Consider the following 25517-nt stretch of genomic DNA (forward strand, 5'->3'; position numbering starts at 1 on the left):
GTTTGTCCCTTATCTCCACTCGTCTGTCCCCTCCTTCTAGGTCCCCCCCCCCCCCCGGTCAATCACCTCAGTCTCAACAAATAAGTTAAACATTACAAAAATAAGAAGCATCAATGACAAACCAAACATGAGAGTGAGGGAGGGGGACAGAAAGTGAAAGATGCTCTCTACTTCAGAAGAAACAAACTGCCTCTGTAGCTTTGTAGGAAATCCCATGCATAAACTACTGATATCCATTACGGTGGCACAAAATGAATAGGATGACCTTTGACCTCTCAGCCACTCAGTCTGTTTCCGTTGACCAGTAGTAGGAGGGTGGGGTGGTTTCAAGCAGGAGAAGAGGGAGCGTCACAAGTCCTCCTCGCTCCCTCTAAGCCTTGGTGATTGAGAAAGAGTGTGGGGCGTTTGTTTTGTTCATCAGCAGCGCCTTCTGTGCTCCCACGTCCATCACCGGCAAGTGTGCATCTCCACCATTTTGCGGCACTGTTTGCATTTGACGTAACAGCACCAGTGGAACTTACAGCTGCACCTGTCCACCACCTCCACCTCCTGCGTCTGGAAGCCGCGACCGCAGCACATCAGCTCGCAGCCGTCAATGGCCTTCGACGTTCTGTTACACTGGCGGCCCACCGTGCCCAGCATACCCGGCGTGCGTGGATCATAGTCACAGAAATCTGGACTGGGGTCCAGGTAGACCAGGTCTTCGTCCGTGTGAGGTTTGAACTGGGAGTTGCGAGGCACCAGGACTTTGGTGGTGCCCACCTTGCGCTGCTCCACCTCAGTGGCGCCGTCAAACTTCTCCTTGATGACGTTACCCACCTTGCGGAAGGGCGGCATGGCTTTCCAGCAGGTCTTTACCTCACAGGAGCCTGACACACCGTGACATTTGCACTCCACACGCATGTGGGACAGGATGGCCTGTAGAGAGGCCAAACAAACTGTGATTAGCACACAGACACTGAGATAAGATGATGCATCATATCCATCAAGACGAGCTGCTCTGGATGCCAACATCCACCCCTCAAACAAAAGTGAAGAATTTTGACTTGACTGCTGTGAGACATATTCCAGACCTGAATCTAATTCTAAACTGAAAAAATCTACAGACAGGGATGACAAAGCCTAATATTTAACGAATATTTAGGTCTATTATTTATATTTAGGTCTATTTTCCTTGCACGTATTAAATAGAGGTAGTACTTAGTACTTACACCAAGGTCTGCCAAATGAATAAATGTAATGTCATGTAATATTTAGGACATGTTCTCAGTTTTGTGAAACTCACTATTAACAACTGTTAATAACAAATGAAAATGTTGAAAGCAGCACCAGAATGTCAGCATTCAGAGACTTCACACACTATGAACTGACTGACTCACAAACTTTTTTTGTTCCTTTTATCATCTATATCTTTAATTATATTTATATTGTCTTGTAAAGCACTCTGTAACTGTGTTTTGAAAGACGTTATATAAACAAAGTTTATTATTATTATTATTAATATGACTTGAGACTTGACTTCAGACGTGATGTAACAGACCGGAGACTTTATAGGACTTGTCTCAAATGACTTTAGATTATTCTTGAATGATTTCAGACTTGAACTGGACCTCTGATAATTTAAGACTTGTCTTGAAGTACTTGAGACTTGATGTAGACTTGTGTCAGATTACATGGAATCATTTTGAAAGACTTATCTTCCCTGACTTGAACCTTGACTTGGACTTAACCCGAATAACCTGGAACCTGACCTGTATATATAGTATATTTATCTTTTTCTACATCTCAAATTACTTAAAACTCAGTCATCTCAAATAAGTTGAGACTGGACTCATTTCCAGAAACTCCACTTCTCAACTTTAGAAAACATCTTCCTCTAACACCTGTGCAGTGTTTTCTTCAGTAGGGTTCATCTTTCCTACCTTTCTTCCAGCCTCGTTGTTGTGCAGGTTCATGAGAGCTCGGCTGGAGGATTGGCCTTTACTCCTCTCTCTCACATCCACAAAGGACTGAGAAAAGGCCACTCCATACGCAATGTTATCACTGCAGCCCGACCACTGGAACCCTATGACACCATATCAAGAAGAGATGTTTCCTGTCTTTAAACACTACATAAACATGACACTTGAATGCAACACAAACTTTTATTTTGGTATTGGTGGCTCATTGTAGTAATGCATGACCTGGTACTGATGTTGTAAAAGATCTGGGTACACTACACACACGACTAGATAATTAATATGCTACCTATGATATCTGTCCGGTCCTTTCAAAATAAAATAAACATTTAAATGTCACATATTTATTGAATTAAAATGTACTGGGTCAGTTGTTCCTTCTGTTGCTTTTGCATATGTGTGTGTGTGTGTGTGTGTCTGTCTGTCTGTCTGTGTTTGTGTGAAAGAGAGAGAGAGAGAGAGACCTACCCTCTGGACTGACTCCATGTACATTGTGGTCGCAGCCACATTTTTCCAGCTCTCCGCTGCTGCAGGCCCTTGTGACCGCAAACGCCACACTGGCTGCTGAGATGGCATACACAAAGGCTGCCTCACGGGTGCCTAGCACACACACACACACACACACACACACACACACACACACACACACACGCACAAACACAGTCATATTGTTTCATTATGCAGCTGAAAGGAGCTTCTTATACTGAATTGAAAAAGCAGTTTGTATTAAAGTCTACATGAGCCCAGACATTAACATGCGGGAGGAGCCAACACAAATGGAAACAAACTAAAAAAATGTCACAATATTTTTAAGATGTTTAGATATATTTAAGTTGACGGATAAAATGTTTGTGACAGGATTCGCTGCAGTGTATAATCTTACCCTGGGTGACCACTTTGCCAAACACAGGCATTGTCTCCAGAGTGGAGCAGTTCCATCGACGGTTGCGAAACTGAAACTGACACTCGTCTATGGCGAGCTGGGCTCCACGACGCACCGCATCCATCACCTCCACGCTGCGCTTACAGATCTGAACCTTTAGCAGCGACACACAGGAGCTACGTCAGCTACAGTACACATACATACTGAAATAGTGAGTCTCAATGGTGACATGTTGTCTCCAAATGAATGGTGGTGACTTTCTGTTATTCATGTGAACAAATGAGAGCACGATGAGAGTTTTAATGCCTCCACATTATAACAGAAACATATTAGCTTTCAGGCAAATATCAGGAGGTTCAGGATATGGTTCAGGTTTGATGCACGTATTACAAATAGTGAGTAAAGTCTTCACAGCTCCTCCATAGACAGGTGTGCTCACACTCTCACCTTCACCTTAGGCACAATGGTTTTCACCCACTTTTTTTTTCCAACCCTCCAAAAGTTGTATTTCCTGCTGCTGACCCCACTTTAAGGTAAGCACTTATTTGAATGTATTTATTAAAGCTAAAGATAAGATGAAATATGCTCCAACACATATCTTAATGTGGAGCTCTTTCAAACACTCGCTGAACAGCCTGGAAGCAGTGCAGAGATATTTCCTTCCAAAGTTAAGAGCGAGCCTCAGACAAGGCCAAAGTCAGGGGCGGGAGCTCATGGCTGTCAGTCAATACATTTTCAAACACGCTCCTGATCTACTACTTGTCTCACACTGAGGCTTCAAGCTAGCGTTAGCTGCTGGAAGATGTGGCTAGGGCTGACTCACAGACTAGCAAGCTTCTGATTCGCCAATTACCTAATATCAGCATATATGACAAGGGTGAAAGTGAAGGACTTTGTGTAACAGAGCAGTGCTAGGCTAGGCCCATGCTAGCACTAGCTTGATTTCCAGAACTTGCATATTGTAGCTTTGATTTACTTATTTATGTGTAAAAACTTAAAACAGGTAGCCAAAGCCACTGAGTTGTTTTTGTTGTACCGTGCTTCCGAGCTAAGAACATGGTCTCACTGGTTGACAGCATTAAAACTTTAAATATATGATTGTTTTGCACTTTTTCCAAACTTTACACATAAACAGATACACTTTCCAACAAACCTATAACGGCGTATTTACATTATAGCCGAACTGTGCTGCGTGCTGCGCATTGGTTGACAAAGTATTCACCACTGTGGAACGCCCGATGGTGCTGTACTAAAGCTGAATAGCACCACCTTAGCTACAATGCTAATGTTAAGTCTTGTTACAAACCTGGTATAACTTATGTCTTTCTTGCCTGGTCTCCATGAGGCCAATTTGTTATTGAATATTGAATAGTTAGTTTGTGTTTATCATGTAACAAGTGAATCATTGTTGTTAGTACTTAGTAGTGGAGAGTAGTAGAGGTGTGAACCTGTCTCTGTATGAGGCCTCGTAACCTCTCGCACGTCTCCTCATCCCTGATGCTTCCCACTGACGACAGTTTGGCCAAGTACCTGACAGAGAAAAAACACAACAGGTTCTCTTTAAAGCGCAGTTTTACAGTTTTGTTTTCCAAAAGGTAAAGGAAAGTGTTTACAGGTGAGCTGAAAGGTGAGCTAACATTCATAAGACTTAATCTGATGCCTACACGCATGACTGATCTCCACCACGGTGTCACTTTGGTTTTGTTATTGTCACAGTTAATGTTCCCTTTGAATTAGATGACACCATTCAGATGAAGCAGGGATGGTGTAAGGACGGTTAGTTCCCATGACGTTGTGGGAATGTTTTGGATAAATGTCTGGTAATGAGGACACTGAGAGGAGGGAAAGTGGCTTATCACACACACCACCTCCAGGCCAGACAGGTCAGGGAGATATCCTGCATACACACACACACACACACACACACACACACACACACACATAATCTGAGAAAATGGCATTGGTCTGGATGCCGTGACCCTCACACATCCACCTCACGTCACTTCAGTCTCATATCTCCTCGCCCAGCTGCACCTCACAGAAATAGGCTCACTTTCTTAAAGTGAGCCTCCCTCAGCGGGAGCAGCCCTGGTTGTGTATTGTTCTCCTCAAACACATGTTGAGTCTAGAAAATCATAGTTTTTCTAAAACAAAGTGAGGTGATAATTCCTCACTACTGGTGCAGTTTCACTTGACACAGTCATTTTTCCAGAAACGAGGCACAGAGGACAGATCACGCCTGCAAACACTTGAGTCAAAGGAAATGCTTATTTGCACTGTGAAAAGTGGAGATTAGTTTTTTTAGGTTTTTTTTGGCAATTTTGAAACTTTTGTTTTTTGTTTTCTTTTGCATTTTTAGACTTCATTTTTATGACTAAGTAGACTTTTTTTTAATGTTTATTTATACAGCACTTTTCTTAACAAAGTAACAAAGTGCTTCACAGAAAAATGAAACCAGATAAAATAGAAGGGCTAAAGAGCTTGAGCGTAGTAGAAGTGAAGACAACAATATGAATGAGAATGAATCAAAAAGCAAGTAAATAAGAGTAGAACAGTATTAAAAAACATATTAAACATTATGCAAAGGGATCGCACAATAGGTAAAGAGAGGCAATAGAATATGTTAGAACAATAATTCGGAATAAACAATAAACACATATCAAACATTACCAAGGGCTAAGACAAACAGATGTGTTCTAAGAAGAGATTTGAAAGAAGGTAATGAGTTATAGCGTCTGATTTCAGTCAGGAGAGGGGAGGCTCTAATACCAAGAGTCCGGTCACCCTAAGTCACAAGCCTTGACCTTAAGGTCACCAGCAGGCCTCCTTCTGCAGATACCATGTCAGTAAATCTAAGATGTAAATGGAAGCTAGGCGGTTTAAAACCGTAAAAGTCAGCAATAAAATGTTTAAAACCAATCTGAAATCTAGCAGGAAGCCAATACCAGTACAGGAGAAAAGTGATTTCACCAGTTTGTTCCAGTAATCGGACGAGCACGTCGTTTAGCGTTCAACGTTCTTTCATCCAAATATCCACATCCAAACTAACCTGCATTAAACCCAAGTAGCACATTTACTGTAGACACAACTGATGGCAACCAAAGCTGCATATAATGAGAAATGCCCCATTTCTCATAATAAATGTGAAAATCCAACTATTGTGATATGAAGTATTTGCAGGCTCCTCTGTACAATGGGCAGATTCTGAATATCACTATGGTTCTTAATAAAGGCAAATTCCAGCAAAATTAACTTTCAGGCTATTATTCTGTACAAGTAGACATGTTTTTCCTTGAGGTTTCTCAAGCTTGTTTTATGAGTCTCGGGTTATGAGTTCCCAAGACCACACATACCTCTGTAAAGCCCTGTTTGCCCGTCTCAATCAAGCCCTGGCACCGATCCAGATTGCAAAGATTTCTGCTGTCAGATTATTGACAAAGTTGTAATGCACAACATAAAGTCACGCTACCAGTGTTTTACACCGGTGGACAGGATCGATCGAAATGACGACCTGATTATTTATCTTGTTTTGCTGGTAGCTCAGCTCTTTAAACCCTCCTGTGCTTGGGATAAAAGTAATAGACATTTAGCATTAGTGCATTATGTTAATACTATTTGTAAATGTGGTAGTATAATTAGTATATCAGAAGTCAAACAGCCCCTCCTCTCCATTCACCCTTTCATCTGCTCCTCTCAACAGTCCAGATAATGTCTCTCTCTTTCTCTCTTGCCTCTTTGATGGCCGCCTTCTTCTCTTCCCATCCAGACAGTGTCAGTATTTAGCACTCATCGCTGCGATAACCCCCGCTCTCTCCCACTCCACCACATCTCAGCCACATCCGCTCATATCCAGCCTCTGGGGTGACCTCACTCTCTCATAAAGTCGAAGGCCCCATCCTTTGTCAGAGTGTCTGCCGTGTTTTCATGTCAGGAACCCCCCGACATTTTGTTTAAAGCTGCGTTGATCATATTAACTATGGATTAAAGTGATGTTTGGGTTATTTGATGTGGGGTTGTATGAGGTACTACTATGAGGGAATATCTATAGTCAATGTATTACCTGCAGTGGATTCAGATTAGTGCGCTCCCAGTTTAGAGAGGCAGCTGGAGCAGACGCTGAGCGATGTGCTGCTGTGGACGGGGACATCCACAAAAACGTGTTTTACTCACTTTTTAAAAAAATGCCCACACCAAAAAAGCTAGTGTACGCTTGTTTTCTTAGTTTTTCTGCCTTTATTCTGAAAGTTGCAGTAAGAAAGACAGTAAAGTCAGGGAGAGAGAGAGAGAGAGAGAGAGAGAGAGAGAGAGAGAAGAAGACATGCAGCAAAGGGCCACGGGTCGGATTCAAACGTGGACCTCTGTGGTTTGGACTAAGCCTTTGTGGTATGCGCTCTGCCAGGTGAGCCAAAGTGTACGCTTTACTTTAAATATTTTCACCGCTTTATCTTGCCGTCAAACAGCCCTTTCCTTTGGAACTACATTTTTTTCAGCTGTTGAACTATGTGTGCGTATTCCTACGCACATATTTAGCATATTTAGCGCATTGAAATAGAAAGAATGACTAGCTCTGATGAACCCACAGTAGCTGCCCGCCACAGCAGACAGACACGGTTATAGAGACCAGCTGGTCAACATATAATATGTACACAACATATCTCCCTCAGGAACTGGTAGAGACCAAAAACAGAGAAAAAAGGAGCCCAACAAGTAAATGCAAACACATCCAAATGAATACTGTTGTTGTTCCATGTCTACTGCTTTAGAAATGGACAACGTCCTCCATAAAAAACATTTCAAGGGGACCAAACACGTACGTCAGTGCTCCGAAGTGTTTCACTGACTCAACGCGAGGACGCTACTGTCACGGCTATTTACGAAAGAGAACATATAGCCAAATATTTTATGAATTGTTTGAAATGGTAAATGAACTTATTTCATGTGGAAAAACACAGTCAGACAAAATACAGACAGACCCTGACAGAGAGAGAGAGAGACAGAGAGAGAGCACCAACACCAGCAGCAGCGTGGCTCTATCACTTTACAAAAAGAGCAGTATATAATAGCAGATATAATAATAATAATGTAAAGTCTCATTAACTAATTTCACAAATCATTTACCTGGAAATGTTTTGTGAATTGAATTGCAGTAAATCGTTTGATTTAAATTTAAATCGTTGGGGGAACCCTGAACCCCACTCTTATTTCTCCTCCTAAATCAACAGGTCCCACCCCCCCCCAACCCCCCCCCCCACCACCCCACCCCTTCTGTGCCTGTGTGGATCGAGTCCAACTCAGCTCTGCCCTGCTCTGATTTGCTCCACTGCAGTTGCGAGGTTTTCATCAAAGCCATGTGCGGCGTTTGATCCCTCTTTGTTATTCAGCGTCGCCCTGGGCAGGGCGCTGCGGTCAGGCCGAGGCGTCCAGCTGGGAGAGCATCGGACAGAAAATGCACAACGACGACTGAAAGCTGCTCCTCTGACGAGCAGCGCCACACACACAAAGACACAAACAGCTGGATGGCATCCCGCTGGCCTGACGTTCACCCTGGAAACATTTAATAAACATTGGATAAGCTGTTATTCAGGTGATTTTCTGTGTATGTGTGTGTGTGTGTATACACGCGTGGGAATAGTTTAGTGCAGGCCTTAGACGAGTGTGTGTGTGTGTGAGCATTTTCAGCCCCGTCTCACTTTATCTGTTCATTCTCCTGTGTGTACCCTTCGCTTCCCAGAGACGAGGTTAACAAAACACCTCAACAAGGAGACACAGGAGTCAACCCGTAGAAGGACAGGGCAACACACACACACACACACACACACACACCATCATCCCACATCTCATCTTCATTCCTCTCCCTCTTCTCTCTCTGGCCTCTGGTGGTTGCGTGCTTAAATCCCAGGGGCCTAAGCCCAGTGGAGCCAGTGATCTTGTGAAGGCTGCGATGTGTAATGCAACACAAACACACAGCGGCCTGCGAACGCACTAGTGTCCAGGTGGAATGCTCCATACCTCCCACCCAGAGCCCCCCGCGGCCTCATGGGAGGCTGAAACTGAAAATAAGAGATAATTCTAAACAGAGGAGACACTTGTGACGCAGGTTGTTGTGTAGACAGGAAATGGAGGATCACGTAAAAATGGTGAATACCATGCAAAACCACATTTTTATTAACTATAAATATGAATAACTTTTATTTTTAATAAAAAGTAGCTGTTATCAGAATAAGTATTTCATTGTAAGATTAGTGGATTCGTTGATCAACATGGAATAAATCAACTATTTTAATAATCAAATAACAGTTAAGTCACATGGAATAAAACAATCTCTTGGAGCTTCATTCTGAGTGAAGACCGTGAGATGCTGCTGAAAGATCGGAAGGCAGTAAGTGGATTTTTGAGATTAGATTAGGCCTGTTTTGTTGGCACATACTTTTACCAATGGTTAAAGGAATGGTTAAAAGAATTACTTGCTCTCTTGCAGAGAGTTAGATGAGGAAGATTAATGCCACTCTCATGTCTGTACAGTAAATACGAAGCTACAGTCAGGAGACAGTTAGCTTAGCTTAGCATAAAGACTGGAAACAGGAGGAAACAGCTAGCCTTGCTCTGCCTGAAGACGACACAGTCCACCTACTAACGCCTCTGAAGCTTTTTCATTAACACCTTTTATTTTTTATCGTTTCATGTTGTTTGTTTTACCTGTGCACAAACTGAAATGTAAAAACAGGTTTCTGTTTTACTGGAGGTTTTGTGCCTGACTTTTTTTTTTGGCTGAGAGCAATGCACAGATATGAGAGTGGTATGTATCTTCTCATCCAGCATATTTCCCATAATGTCAAATTATTCCTTTAAGTCATTTCTCAAACAAACAAAAAAAAGAAAAGATTTTTGCTGGCTCTTGTCTTCTTCAGCGTGAGAATTTGCTGGTTCTTTTTTATGTTTCGTTTGATTTTAGATGGACTATTTTTATGTTATCAGACAAAACAGGCAAGTTAAGTCTGTTAAGTTGAAGGAAATCCAGGTCAATAACTTTTGCTAACATGGTGCTAAGATCCCTCAACCTCATGTCTTTTATTTCTTTTTCATTTAATCTAAATTCCCTTATTAAACCCTCTTTCTACCTGCTTCTGTCAGTTTTCCACAGCTCTAGGCTTGTATTCAACATTGCACACTGACTATAAAAAGATTCTTATCAACTATAAAGGAAATTACATAAGGGCTAACGGAGACGAGAAAAAAAAGTGGAGAGAGGGGGATATAGAAGCTGGACACCTCCACATGACAGTTGTGCTTCAGTAAACTTCACACGGTTCTGCACACACTCATGCACACACACACACACACACAATGACACAAACTGTAGCACACTCTCTGCACCTCCATCATCTCTAATGTGTATTTATATGAAAATATCCTCATGTTTACCTTTCCAGCACTGAGCACACAGCGGAGGTACACAGTGACAGGTAAATATAGCGTGAATGGGAAATGCGAGGAGGAGAGCTGCGAGCAAGAGTCTAAGAAACGTCTTCTCTACTGAGCCACTGTTCACACGACTGAAAAGAGCTAACAGAACTGCCAGCAGCACTGCAACAAGCACGGACAATATTTTCCTTTAGCTTCAGACCAGTAAAGTGCCACAGGGAGAAAGAGACCGAAACAAAACGGTAGCTCACTTTCACAAACACACACACAATAAACCCTCAGAGTCGGCGCAGCCGGCGGAGAGCCTGCAGGCAGCAGAGGTTTAAAGTGCTCGTAGAGACCAGTGTGACCTCAGCTAACCCTCCCTGACCCCTCTGCAGTGGACACCTACAGTATGTAAAACCTATAGTGACCTCTAGAGGGCACTGTTCTCCCAGTTTACCTTCACACGCCTGACTCAACAGTTGTAGATGTTCAGTGTCCTGGCAGTTGAAGAGAGAGTGTCCTCAGCAGAGGGTCTGTTTTTCCATCTGTTCCTGAGGAGACACCTCTGTCTGTTCACTGCGTGTTGATCTGAATAAAGCACTGTTTAGGTTCTTAAACGACAGATAGATGGAAAATAATAAACCTGTCTCTATACATGTTCTGTTTGGAACAAAAGTTAGATTTTTCAAGGTCTGATCTAAAGCGAAAATAACATGGTTAAATTCTCAAATACTTCAGTGCTGCTGTTTGCCTTTCTAGAAAGCAGCAGGGAGGGAGGGGGAGCTGAGTAAAAAGCATAAAATCCTACTGTTTGCTTCACCTTGAACTGTGACGGCATTATGCTTTTTAAAGAGCTGCTGCACACCTCTATATATCAAAAGACATTGACACCAGTCCAGATCACATATTTCCTGAGGACAAAGAAAAAGAGGAGGTGCAAAGAAAACAAACCTCGCTCACACTGACCAACACTGACCCCCACCCAACCTCATACTGACCTCTGAACCTGTCTCAAGTCCAGTGTCAGTGAGAAAGACTGAAACCCAGCTGTCCTAAACTGCAGCTGACCCCTGAACTCTGTTTCTCCCAATCATTATTTTACCGTCATTGTTCATAACAGGTGACACCACATTTTGAAGATTTTCTCCCACAAAATATATGATGACTGAGTGACTCATTGCCTCAATCAAGAATCACCCTCTTTCTCGAATGTGTGTTCTTCATGTCATGTTAAAGATAATCGGACTATTTGAAATGAGTTGATCTAGTATCAATCTAAAGACAAAGAGTATGTATTTACAAAAAGCATATGTTTTTAAAGGTCCCATATTGTATAATGTTAGATTTCCATGTCTTTTTTGATTATAGATCAGGTCTAGGTTTTATATTAATACTGGGAAAGTATCCAAGCGCTCAGTCCACAGAGAAATGTACACAGCATATATTCAGAAACTGAGCATTAAAATAAGCTGTCAGGACTTCTGTAACTTTGTGATGTCACAACAAAGCAGTCACTGCTCTCAGCCATGCCCCAAGCCCCGCCCACCTGGACCCACCATCCAACCTTGCAGGATTTGGTTTCTCTGAGTCTTTACCTGAAATCTGCTATATTTTTAGTCAGGCTCAGAGCCTCCTCTCTTCTGATTGGCTCACTGACCTGTTGTTACTAGAGCTCCAGAGAGAAGCCTGAGAGAGGAGATGTAAAACTATATTGAGATGATTTTTGTCTCTTAAAACCACTTTTTTCTTATGGATCAACACTTCAAATAAAACACTGGAAAAGTATAAAATATAATGATAATAATAACAATAATAATAATAACAAAACGGGACCTTTAACGATAATCTGGCTTTTAAATGCAGTCTAGGATGTAAAGTAGTTTAGTAATATGATTCTGTATTTCACATTAATAATTTAAATGATGAATAAAACTCAAATGTTGATGAAACAAAACATCAAAATAAAAATAAAGCATTGCTGACACACAGTGATTGCAGTTGGTGGTGGTAACAATGAGGTGGATCTAATTTTGAGTCATAATACTGAAAATAGCCTTGTTCCTATGTATTCAGTGACAAATAAAAGTAAGAGGGAGACAGTACCTCCAATGGAAAGAATGAAAGATAAGAAGGAGGGAGGATGTGAGGGGAAAGAAAATGGAAAAAGGAACCGAGGAAATCATTTAAAGCCAGACAGTGAAAGACAAAAAAAGAGGAAGCACGGAGAGTGAAGTGATGAGATGGGAAGGAGTTAAAGGAGAGAGTGAAAACTACCTGATGAGATCAATTAACACTTGGACTGAGCAGCTCACACTACAAGAGTATGTGTGTGTGTGTGTATGTGTGTGTGTGTGTATATGTGTGTGTGTGTGTGTGTGTGTATGTGTGTGCCCACGCGTGTGTCTGGGTGTATTTTTATGCTGCTGGCTCCACTAGAGCTCATTTCCCCCTAAAAATAACACGCTCTGCCAACACCACAACCCTCACACACACGCATACACTCGAAAACACACTTTCACACACATTAGGGAAAAGAGGCAGTAAAAGCCATGAAATTAACCTCCTGCTTGGTGTTAGTGCCGTGGCCCCAAAAGGCTACGAACCAGTTAGCGTGTGTGTATCCACAGGTGTGTGTCAGTGTAATGTTCATGGGCTCATCCAACAACAATCTACAGCCTGTTTTAATGTCACTGTCCTCTGATTGTTTGTCCTGCTTTCTATCATATTTCAGGTGATGTAACAAACTCTCTGGCGGCCATGTTGGAGGTCTGTAGCTCTTGGGAAACAATAGCTGTGAACAGCTGATTGATTCTAAATGCAGGACTTGGCTGCAGCTGATTCCTGAGCTGTGTACCTGTCACCATTTCTGTGTTTAGATTAAGTCAGCTTGTTAGCAGGCTAACTATGGGTGATGCTGCTAGAAAACGTAGCATGTGACCAAAGTGACGTGGTGGTTTTGAGCTGTTGGGTTTGGTTGGACAAAGATGACGTGCATGATCATATCAGCTTTTGAGTCTCTACATCTCTGTAAAACATCATCCATTCACAGGGGTCCGCCCGTTCTCAGTGTAATATATTAACATACTTATGTCATTTCAATGCATTTCTAAACAAAACCAATAGTCTACAGCCATGCTAGCAGCTCAGAGAGTTGTTAATTATGCAGGTGTCTGGGCATAAACCAAAGTATTGGACATCTGATCTGATTATGGTGCAGGATGACAAGTGAAGGAGACACCAACGTGATTACAGTTCATCCTGGTGGGTACATGAATCTGTGAAGCAAATTCAATGGCAGCTCTTAGGACCTTCCACAAATGTCAACCTCATGGGGCCACTAGAGGTAAAGTCAGGACCAGTAAAATCAGTTTGACACATTTTCTGGTCTCCATGAAGAGTCGTACACTGACCATCCACCAGACCATTATCAGATTATTATAACCCTAACCCTCCTTAACACATTATAACTAACAGAACATTGCTCCTGAACACCTGATGAATGCTACTGGCTCATTTGCTTGGTGACTTTCTTCACCAAGTACCCGTTCACTTCAGGTACACTTAGCTTGTCAACATTTGCTGCCTATGTTGTTACATAGATAAGAGCAGGGAGAATCAACCACACAGCCCATGAGCTGGCTCAATAACCACAACACAGGGTAAAAGGGGCTAAGAGTCTTGTGATGAAATAAATTAGAAATGTGTCTGTTGTTATTGTAAATCTATTGTAATCTATATTCTTGAGAATGAGTTTCAATTTAAAGTCAATGAGCTGCAAGAAGACAGTGAGGTGATGATAATATGTGAGTTCCCTGAGGAAATATAGTGGGGTAAGGTCCAATATGGAAATAGAAATTTGTATGAATTGACAACATCAAGACTTTCTAATGGCACAGGAGTGATGTGGGCAAATGAACAGGATGACTTTACAATAACACACTGGTAAAGATATTAGACAACTCATTACAACACTAATGATTTGATCTCTTATATTGTCAATTTGTTGGGTGCAAAAATTCATAAACTTGTCAACTGATAAAAATGGGATTTGCATCCATATCTCTGCATTAGTGATGCGTTTTTCTACAGTATCAAGGATGAACTCATGGTTGTTTTTATTTTCACATTCACTTTGATACATAACAAGATCAGTTTGCTTGTAAAGTTGAAATCAGTCATGCACAGTGGGCAAGTTTGGACATGCACCAATCTACGGCTCCTGCTACTGTTTACACAGTTAACACACACGTGTGTAAATTTTGTGTTGTACACAAGTTTGTATGTATAAAGAACTCTCTATGTACAAGGGGAGAATTCATTTTTAGCCTGGTTCTCACTTCTCTGGTGTCTCACCATCACTACTCAACAGAATCCCTTAGTTTTATATTTTTACGTTGTGTCTAGAGACCAAAGTGAAATACTCAACTTTACTTTAAATGTCCTTAAATGTTCCTAATGCTCCACAGTTTGCTCATGCATTAATAATTAAGGCAGGGACTTGATATGAGAGAGCCTCAGTTTACAACATGGATTTCAAGGTCTTGACTTAACTGAGTTATGAGTCCGAGAGGGAGCGTGATTTTTGACGTAAATTGTTGCAATTGGGCACTAAGGGTTTTAAAGTAACTTAACTGCCTCCATGAACCCTCCAAGAGCTTCGCTTCAGTCATCGTTGTGTTTACAATACAAGAGGTTATAATCCAGCCTGAGCAGCCACGTCTTCAGGTCAGACTGGACTCAACAGGGATTCACAATCAGTATTTCACATTAATGATTTAAATGATGAATAAAACTCAAATGTTGATGAAGCAAAACATCAAAATAAAAATAAAGCGTTGCTGACGCACAGTCATTGCAGTTGGTGGTGGTAATAATGAGCGGGAAGACTAGGTGGATCTAATTTTGAATCATAATACTGAAAATAGCCTTGTTCCTATGTATTCAGTGACAGATGATTAAAAGTAAGAGGGAGACAGTACCTCCAATGGAAAGAATGAAAGATAAGAAGGAGGGAGGATGTGAGGGGAAAGAAAATGGAAAAAGGAACCGAGGAAATCATTTAAAGCCAGACAGTGAAAGACAAAAAAAGAGGAAGCACGGAGAGTGAAGTGATGAGATGGGAAGGAGTTAAAGGAGAGAGTGAAAACTACCTGATGAGATCAATTAACACTTGGACTGAGCAGCTCACACTACAAGAGTATGTGTGTGTGTGTGTATGTGTGTGTGTGTGTGTGTGTGTGTGTGTGTATGTGTGTGCCCACGCGTGTGTCTGGGTGTATTTTTATGCTGCTGGCTCCACTAGAGCTCATTTCCCCCTAAAAATAACACGCTCTGCCAACACCACAACCCTCACACACACACATACACTCGAAAACACACTTTCACACACATTAGGGAAAAGAGGCAGTAAAAGCCATGAAATTAACCTCCTGCTTGGTGTTAGTGCCGTGGCCCCAAAAGGCTACGAACCAGTTAGCGTGTGTGTATCCACAGGTGTGTGTCAGTGTAATGTTCATGGGCTCATCCAAACACAATCTACAGCCTGTTTTAATGTCACTGTCCTCTGATTGTTTGTCCTGCTTTCTATCATATTTCAGGTGATGTAACAAACTCTCTGGCGGCCATGTTGGAGGTCTGTAGCTCTTGGGAAACAATAGCTGTGAACAGCTGATTGATTCTAAATGCAGGACTTGGCTGCAGCTGATTCCTGAGCTGTGTACCTGTCACCATTTCTGCAAAGATGTTGTCTAACGCCAAGAAAACTGACGCTCATCTGATCACACGTGTCATCACTTGTGTGTTGGTGGGGGAGTGAATCAGTTTGTTGTTAACTACCAACACGGTGGTTCCTTGATCATGTCAACAAAGTGGACAGGCAACAGAATCCAGCTAAGCACGACAGGTAATTTTACTAGAGGACTGCTTATAGTTCAATGCATTTCATCCTCAGACATTATGTGACCAATAGCTCCTGTGCGGTTGTGCTACGCTAAACAGTGGCTGTTATTATTTATTTCTTTTGATGGAAGAATGAAATAGCTAGCTGACTTGCTCGCAACATTAATTCCAAAATGAAAAGCCTGCATCAATCAAAGTTCAGCTTTGGGAAGGGAAGATAAGGACAAGATGAGGAGACAGAGAGAAAAAGAAAGCGAAAGTGATAGAGATGAGAGGAAGAGCGCACTGTATCCAGGGTAGGATTAACATTATGTCCCTATGCTTGTCAACACAAACAAAAACTGACTGACCTGATCTTTGCATTAGTGATGAGTTCTTATTTTCACATTTACTTTGATACATAACAAGATCAGTTTGCTTGTAAAGTTGAAATCAGTCATGCACAGTGGGCAAGTTTGGACATGCACCAATCTACGGCTCCTGCTACTGTTTACACAGTTAACACACACGTGTGTAAATTTTGTGTTGTACACAAGTTTGTATGTATAAAGAACTCTCTATGTACAAGGGGAGAATTCAATCAATCAATCACTACTGAACAGAATCCCTTAGTTTTATATTTTTACTTTTTATCTAGAGACCAAAGTGAAACTGAATGTTACTTTAAATGTCCTTAAATGTTCCTAATGCTCCACAGTTTGCTCGTGCATTAATAATTAAGGGGTATTACCTGGGCAGGGACTTTCGAATTGTGATCCCCATAAAGACAACAACAATGGAATAAAGTTACAATGGATTCAGTGAGCTAGCTGTGGGCTACTTCTTTCTGTTGTTTTTTCTTTAAAAAAAAAACAACAAAAAAACATAATTACGTAATTGTATTTTATGTTTCAGGTTTAAGCGATGCTGCCATTGAACAGCACTTCAGTTTTATTTGCCTCACACCAAGGTACAATGTACAGTAAGCAAAGCAGTGGAACAAGGGCTGGATGCAGCAGCAGGGCAGACTGCAAAACTGCCAGAAAAAAATAAAATAAAATAAATTTGTTGGGAAATATCGTGATATTCGATATCATTGAATATCGGCCCAAGCCTATTTGATTGTGCAGAAAACTTAAAAAACATGCCATTGAAGCTACAATTATATTTTTTTGATGCAAACTGCAGCAATCGGACCCTAGTTTTAAAGTAACTTAATTGCTGCCATCACTACTGCAATGGCTTAACATGTTGATTTGCAAACCAAGTCAGTGGGATAAACTACAATAATAAACTTGCACACATACACCTGTGGGCCTTTTACCACAATATATGTGTCTCATTTCCGTCTCTGCACCCCCTGGGTTACCGGGGTTTGTTTTTAGCATGAGAGCTAGTTAGCCGACGGGGACCGAGACGCAACCAACTACCAACCGAAGCCTAATCAATGCAGCCGGTCCACTTGTTGGGCCCGTGCTGGTAAGTCTCACCTCTGCGTGTAAGTGCCTGAGTCATTCTTGTCAGCGACTACCCTGCTGCAGAACTGCACAAAACACATTTTACGCACTTTTAGCCTGTGTACTGGCCTCCTGTCTCTATGTTCCCCAGCTACAGCTAAAAAACCTACTCCAGACCCTCATTCCCCATCTAGCAACTCCAACATGCCACCACTCACCTCTCCATCATGGTTATAAGGAAAGTCACCGTTCCCACCATGTTTAACTTGCCCACTAGCCCATGCATCCAACAGCAGCTGACGTGTACATTCAAAAATGCAATCAGCTGTTCACTGCCCAGGAGCTCCAGCCCTCCGACATTGCCGCCAGAGGGTGTGTTATGGCTCCCAAAAACCCAGTGCACCTCTCTGGATCTCCGAGTTCTGTCCCTCGTCTGTCAGCGACCCTGGTGTTTCCTCAAGCTGTCCTGGCAGTAATCTGGTCACCCTGAGCAATTCCCTGTGGCTCCAAAGTGTGACACGATAATTGTGTACACTCTGGTGACAAGAGGTCTCGAAATAACATGCCACAGTTTTACCACATTCATGTGCGTGTGTGTGTATGTGTGTGTGTGAGAGAGAGTGTGTGTAAGAGAAGTGCGAGGCGCCAGCATGTACTGTGTACCCAAGGCCTTTGCTTTCTCTGGTTACCCATCAGCTGCCACCTCTTTAGCACCTGGTTGCCTGGGACATATGCATATATACGTTCACACACACACACACTCACACACACAAAGAAGTAGAAGGACAAAAGAGAGAGACTGATGGTTAGACACAAAAAAAAAAGACCAGTACGTGTGCTCTTTATCCTGTGTTATATATTGGACATTGATGATGACTATGACCCTCCACCTGTTTTGCTCTGCTCCCCTGCAGGTACTTGGCAGCGTCTGGAGGCTTGTTTACTTGAACCTGCAGCATCCTGGCTGGGCCTCTAAACTTCATAAAGTGACTGCCATGGGCCATCTCTCTTTTTCTCCTGAGTTTCAGCATCTTCTCTAACCTACCTCCTTAGGTCGGGAAGGCACTGGATGCGTGGCATGTGCGTGGCAGCTGCGGAACATCTTGGTTTTTATTTCGGCGCCCATATTAACGGGTTAGAGTGGACACACTGGCTGCGTGAAATGCACGACTCATCATCCAGAGATGTGTCGTCTCACGCGTGACATGTGTGGCTCACAGCAAAAGTAGACAGTGAAAAGACCTGTTGATGTCGTATTGACATCAAAACAGCAACATTATATAAAACTGACTTTCACTATAGTTGTCCAGGCTCAATCCGAATATGACACAGATATGAAGAATATAAATATATGTTTTTATCCATGTCAGCAGCTGCATGTGGAGACAGTGGCACTTTAGTGATGTTATATGTTAAGAACAAATCACAAATTAATTTACAGTGAAAGGAAATACAACATTCGAGTAGCCTGCAAACTCTATGTAGAAAGATAGAGTTGTCAGTAGCCGTGACGCAGCATACATGCACACGCAAAGCAGGCCGTGTGTTCCTGGTGTTAGTGTCTTCGATTTTCTGCAACATACAAATACACAGAACACCACACTCACACTCCTCACATTACACACACTACTGACCTCTGCCCTATTTACACTCCTCATAGATATACTAAATTATTTTGGGTTCAATAAATGACTTTTTGGTATTCTAATTCTGTATGTGGCCTCCCCTTTTTGTTGCCAGACTTGACCCAGGGTGTAACATAACCATGACACTATAGTGGCTGAACCTTGTATGAAGCAGGATAACATGATAACATGAAGTTTCTGCCATATTCATTTCCAAATGCTGCTTGCTTTGCTGCTGTATCTTTTGATTCACATTGACAGTAGCACATGGCATCCAAACTTGAACCCACTGTTCCCCACTGAAAGCGAAGTGTTTAAAAAGCAAACACTCAACTCTTTCTAGGTTTTAAGGGAGATGTGCTTTCCTAAGCAAATAAATGAGGATTATAATCCTTTCTGTGGAGCAGATTCATGACACTTTAACTAAACAAATAAATGAATCTGAGCAAGGCCTCTTGTTTTTGTCTTCTCTTTAGACCCATGCCAGATGTGATCCTTCTTTTGCCACAGCACTGGTGTGAGTAATTATTCTGTGATGACATTTTCTCAGGTCAGTGTTTGAGATTTTGTACATTTTAAGTAACTTTTGAAAACATTTTGAAATGAGCGCAGTCAATTAATATTTAAAATAATAATGAAATACCTCAAACAAGAGTAAGAGTTTACAGCCATGCTAAAATGTCATATATGCTTAAGCTGAATGCTATCGTCAGCAAGCTAACACATGCTTGACTTGTGTGAATGCTCAGTTGAAGTTTAGCAAGTGTAATGTTTACCAGGTTCACCATCTTAGTTTAGTGTGCCACGCTAACATTTGCTATTTAGTATGAAACAGTACAGCTGAGGCTGATGGGAATGTCATTAGTCTTAAACCAAAGTACTGGACGAATTGAATTTTTGACCTGATGTCACTACAAGAAAAGAGTTTTTACAATTCATCCTCTGAGAACCATGAATGTCTGAACTAAACCATCCGTCACATTCACCACTTTGGTCAACTCTGAAATATCTCAACAACTATTGGATGCATTGGCATTAAATTTTTGCCAATTCATGGTCCCCAGAGGATGAATCATCATGACCTTGGTGATCCCCTGACTTTTCATCTACCTCCACCTTGAGGTTGACATTTTTGTTTTGGGTGAAATATCTTGACAGCTATTGGATGGATTGTTGTGCACAGTAGTGCAGACATTCATGCCCACCTCAGGATGAATTGTAATCACTTAACTTGTCCTCTTTTTAGATTGATTTTTGATTTGTCTTGGAGGGGGAGCATTGTTATACCTTTAGTATTAGGCAGACAGAGATGCAACAAAGGTCCCTCACTGGACTTCAACTGGACCAACTTGATAGTTCATGGTTGGCATCTTACTACAGGTTTACACTTTTCAAGTCTGTCATAAAACAGTAATCACATACCCATGTCCATTTATGTACACTGAAACAGGTTTTGATCACTATAATTATTCATCTAGCCTAACATGTTTGCAATGGAAGAGATGGGGGATGAAATCCACATTCTGTGCAAAAGCATGATCAAAAGTTTATCTGCAGCTAATATTAGGCTTAGGTGGAACTAGGCAAATAAAATGGATATCTTCCAAAGTTAGTCTTTTGGTATGAAATTCCTATTCTTTGCTTGCACTTACATTGTTTCCTTGTTGAGCTGTGGCAGAGGAAGAGTAACCTATCCTTTAACCCCTGAGCGACAGAGGCGTCCCCACAAGTTTTACTTCTCCAGTGCTTTGGTTTGTGACCATATTTTTGCTACAAAGCAGGGCGTATGTTAGAACGCTCTTCGGCTCCCTTGTTGTTTTTATTTGTAAAGAAGTAAAATATTAATGTCCAATTATTCTTTTATACCTGTTTGTCACCTATGGTATTTGGGTTGCTACCCATCACTACAGAGCAGAATCCCTTACATTTAGACCTCTATTGTAAAACTCCCTGAATGTATAAGAAACTTAAAGCACTGGTTCTCAAACTTTTAAACATCAAGGTGAGGACCCTTAAACTGACACAAATTAGACCACGGACCCCCATCTGATAAGATTTTCTCTTTTAGATGTTTTATTACATAAAGTGTTTGAAACCCATGGCCAAAACATACATACATTCTGTCATCGTGTTACTTATAGATGGAATTATAGTGAAAATAAATGATTCTCCTTTTTGCTGGGACCCCCAGGAAAAGGCCAGTTTTTGGTTTGTCCAATTTGGGCTACTGTAGAAACATGGCGGTGTAAAATGGTGGGCTCTGTGAAAGAGGACCAGCTCCCTATGTTGATATGAAGAGCTCATTCCAAGCTAATGAAGACACAACAATTTTTAGTTTCAGGTGATTATAGACTAATGAAAACATAATTATGAATATTATATCCTACACACTGGTCTTTTAAAGGGTGAAAACAACCTTATTTCTAATTCTGCAAACTAAAGTGAGTATTGTATATTCATCAATTCTTTGATCTGATTTCAAAGCACACACACGGACACACAGCTGTCTTCAGCTGTGCATGTGACTGTGTATGATCTGGAGCGTGTGTGGTGCTGCTTCTGCAGTCACTGTGGTAATTACTGAGTGTGTGTCACTGTTGAGCAAGATGCCAGCTTACGTACTCCATCATGAAAAAAAAAAAATTATACACACAAAAACACAGACACATACACACACAGCAGACCTAGGGCAAGGTGCAGGTGCAGCAGAACCAGTCTGTGCAGGGTAAGAGGAGGTAGAGATGGAGGAGGAGGAGGGCAATGACGGACAAACTAATGAAAAGTAGCATTGAAATCCCTGTTCGGCAGCTGGACACCAAACACGACTCAACAGCAAAGTGATCACATCCTTGATCGCGGGTTAAAGGTGACAGTGACAGGCAGAGCTACAGGTGAGGTAAATAAACAGTCCGGTTCAGGCTGCAGTTGAATGTGATGCAAGAAGCAGCCGAGAGCTGTCAGAAACAGTTTAACTGTGGTGAATCATAATCATTGACAGCAGATTTAAAGACATGATCATGAGAGCATGTTATATTTCTCCAATACAGTTCATGAGCCGAACAAGTTGCTGCAATTATTACCTTCACTAACGACGTTATGTTTTCACCCTGAGTCTGTTTGTCTGTTTGTTTGTTTGTTTGTCAGCAGTTTTACACAAGAAGTACTGAACAGATTTGCAACAAACTCAGTTCAGGGATGGGGCACGGGCGAGGAAAGAATGCGTACAATTTTGGTGTGGATCCAGTTAAAGGGGCGGATCCAGGTTTATTTTTTTTCACTTTTCCTTAAAGTGCAAGATAGAGTACTGATTTAACACATGCAGATGAACTCACTAGTCATGAAGAGTGTTACTCTGCCTGTAGAAACAGCGGTATGACATCTGGCTTGTCCCATACTAGGGGGTAAAAGTCTAGACATCTGCTACAGCTTCTGCTGCTTTCGATTTTTAAGAATCTGCCTCTTCGGAGTTGTTTAAAGCTCCATATTTTCCTCTTCTCCTGTGTTTTATTTGAAGTGTTGATCCATTAGAAGATGTATTTGTGGTTTTAAGAACCAAAAACCATCTCAGTGTAGTTTTACATCTCCTCTCTCAGGCTTCTCTCTGGAGCTCTGGTAACAACAGGCCCGTGAGCCAATCAGAAGAGAGGAGGCTCTGAGCCTCTCTTCTGATTGGCTGACTGTTTTCTGAGTGATCTAATAAAATTATAGCAGATTTCAGGTAAACACTCAGAGACCACAAATCCTGCAAGGTTGTATGGTGGGTCCAGGTGGGCGGGGCTTGGGGCATGGCTGAGATCAGTAACTGCTTTGTTGTGACATCACAAAGTTTTAAGGCTCAGTTTCTGAATACAGGCTGTGTGCATTTCTCTGTGGACTGAGCACTTTGATACTTTCACAGTATTAATATAGAACCTAGACCTGATCTATAATCAAACAACACATGGACATCTACCTTTATACTGCATGGGACCTTTAAAGGTGTACCACTAAATCACTGGGCTGTTCCTTTAATAACTGCACTAACCTTATACGTTCAGCCTTTTTCATTTCTGGTTTTGTCTCCTGACTTCCTGTCACTTTCGCCATCTACAGTAAACACAAGAAAAAGTCGCAGCCTGCTATACATTTCTCAAAGCTGGGAGCACACGTCCACATGTATAAACGTGGAGGTCATATGACCTGCTGTGGTGAACTGCTCTGTATATACACTATATATTTGAGCTGCCACCACTTGTTAACAGCAGTAATCTAATTGCTTCCCGTCCTTTGACCCTGAGTGTACCTGCTGCTGTGCGGGGGGTGAGACTGAAGCGTGAGGGTCTGTGGAGGTGTTGAAGACTCCGACACAGTCTACACAGCCCCACACACACACAGCTTTTCCTCAACAGTGCAATCCCGCAGAGCAGACTGGCAGCTCGGAAGCTTGCCTGTACATGCCTGTTCTGTGCTGCTGTCACCACGCCTTCAGCCCCAAACAGCACAATTACCCTGCACTCAGCGAGGGCAGGCAGTGCTGTTTGGCATTGGCCTTAATTTGACTCATTCTGATGAATCTGTCAACAACCTCAGTTAGACCGTCTGCAGCGCTCTCCTGATGTAAACACAGTAGGCTGTAGTGATCCTATTATGAATCTCACAAAGGTGTTAACACAAGGAAATGAGCTGGTATTAAAATACAAACATGACAGTCAACATGCAGTCAGTATTTGGCAAAGCAGCCACCCGTTGAGCCCCGGTAGGAAGATTATAACAGCAGGGAAGTGTGTCAGATAATAACAACTGTATGAATGTCATGATTCTAATCACCCCGGCCTCGATTCTGTGGAAGAGAAAAGGAAAGCCCTCCCTATAAATGATGAGCGCTTGCTTGTAAATTTGCAGAAGCTGGGAGGAATGAATGGCAGCAGAAAATGGAGTGGAGCCTGCGGAGGAATGCAGAAACCCACCTAACCACCTCCCACAGGCTGCTGGGAGAGCAGGCACACACATGCGACCCAACCGACCGGCCCCAGGAAGAGGTGGCACTCTGCAGTTCAGCTGCAGGCTCACGCTGTGTGTTATATCCTCGACGGGGGTTTTAACTAGACTCCTGTGGTCTGACTGCTCTGACATCCTCCTGAGTTAAACACATAAATGAACAGTACAATGGGCTGACGTCAGCTTTTACTGAGCTTGTTGAAGTTTTTTATTGTATCTAATCTCCACAGATATCCCTGTAATACTGTATTATGTTCATGTAAACTCTTGGTGTCCACCTGCAGAATTTAATGCTAAACTACAATTAAAGAAAACTGTAATTATGTATATTTTGTTGATAATCTGGCTCTAATATCTGTATCTGTCTTCATTTTATAATTTGATCATTTTTAGAAGGAGTTCCCACACCTTCCTAATAATAACTTTAAGAACATTTTTCTTTCTCTTGACCTGCACTGTGACATCAGCATTGACAAAAACATGAAGCATCAGAAATATTATTAAGGATGCAGAGCAGGGGTTTAACTGGTGTGTGAACCTCCTCCTAGTAAAGATTTCTTAGTTTCCAGTTTTCTTTTCTTGTCTTTATTGCCCTTTAGAAGATTACTAGCTCATTAAAGTTTTAATGCTTGCACTAAAAAACTCTTCATTCTCTCTACTGGGTCTCCACATCATTTCCAAAATGTAGATTCACCAGAGCAGCTTCTCTCTAATGGGGTTGAGGGGCGTCAGGGGGACAAAACAGACACAGACCTGGTCACTTCGAAACCAAAAAAAAAATACATTTCACACCAACCTTATGAACGTTTTTCTTCAGGCTGTAAATGAACGTTATTGTCATGTTTCCATCTGCCATTAAATATATATTATTTCATACATAAAACCTATTTTTTATAAGCAAAATGCAATTTTCATTTTCGATGAAGAATATGAAATTTCGCCAATATGCGTAAAACCTGCCCTTTCCCAAAAAGAACATGTGCGTTTTCACTTGTTGACTTTTTTTTTTTGTAATGGGGGATGTAGCGGTGTTTGTAAGTTATTAAATATGGGGGAGAAAGAAAGAAAGAGAGCGCGTGAGTGTGGATGGTTAACAATTAACCTGAGCGGGAAAGAGGACATAGGAGGAGGAGGATGTGAAGATGAGGAGGAGAAAGAGAACAGGTGAATGATAAGAGTGGAGGTGAAGAAGAGTGAGGGATGTGCTCCCCTCTGTAGAGCCAGGATCAGGGTTAGATATGTGAAGTCCAACTTACAGCCAGTTACTCGCGTTGGCGGAGAGGAGCGCACAGCAGAGCATCAGGACGCACCGCAAAACATATTCCTCGGTCAT

General features: G+C 41.9%; 1 protein-coding gene across 1 annotated transcript; it reads right to left on the reverse strand.

The window, feature by feature from the left end:
- Nucleotides 1–69: 69 nt before the first annotated feature.
- On the reverse strand, nucleotides 70–25517 carry wnt4 (Wnt family member 4). The gene is made up of 6 exons (XM_022745034.1): nucleotides 25441–25517; nucleotides 4290–4371; nucleotides 2842–2995; nucleotides 2427–2558; nucleotides 1923–2065; nucleotides 70–918 (listed from the first exon to the last, which is right to left on the reverse strand). The coding sequence occupies exons 1-6, from the start codon at nucleotides 25515–25517 to the stop codon at nucleotides 448–450; spliced, it is 1059 nt and encodes a 352-aa protein (XP_022600755.1). The 3' UTR covers nucleotides 70–447.

The sequence above is a fragment of the Seriola dumerili genome, unplaced genomic scaffold (assembly GCF_002260705.1).
Source record: "Seriola dumerili isolate Sdu_G_001 unplaced genomic scaffold, Sdu_1.0 BDQW01000088.1, whole genome shotgun sequence".
NCBI lineage: Eukaryota > Metazoa > Chordata > Actinopteri > Carangiformes > Carangidae > Seriola > Seriola dumerili.

What these genes read in the sequence shown, in the direction of transcription:
- wnt4 (XM_022745034.1), bottom strand. Translation starts at nt 25,517, where the DNA reads ATGACCGAGGAATATGTTTTGCGGTGCGTCCTGATGCTCTGCTGTGCG. An exon ending in GCCAACGCGAGTAACTGGCT is followed by an intron (nt 4,372 to 25,440) that starts GTAAGTTGGACT and finishes TTTCTCTGTCAG; the next exon opens with GTACTTGGCCAAACTGTCGT. An exon ending in ACAACGAGGCTGGAAGAAAG is followed by an intron (nt 919 to 1,922) that starts GTAGGAAAGATG and finishes GCCTCTCTACAG; the next exon opens with GCCATCCTGTCCCACATGCG.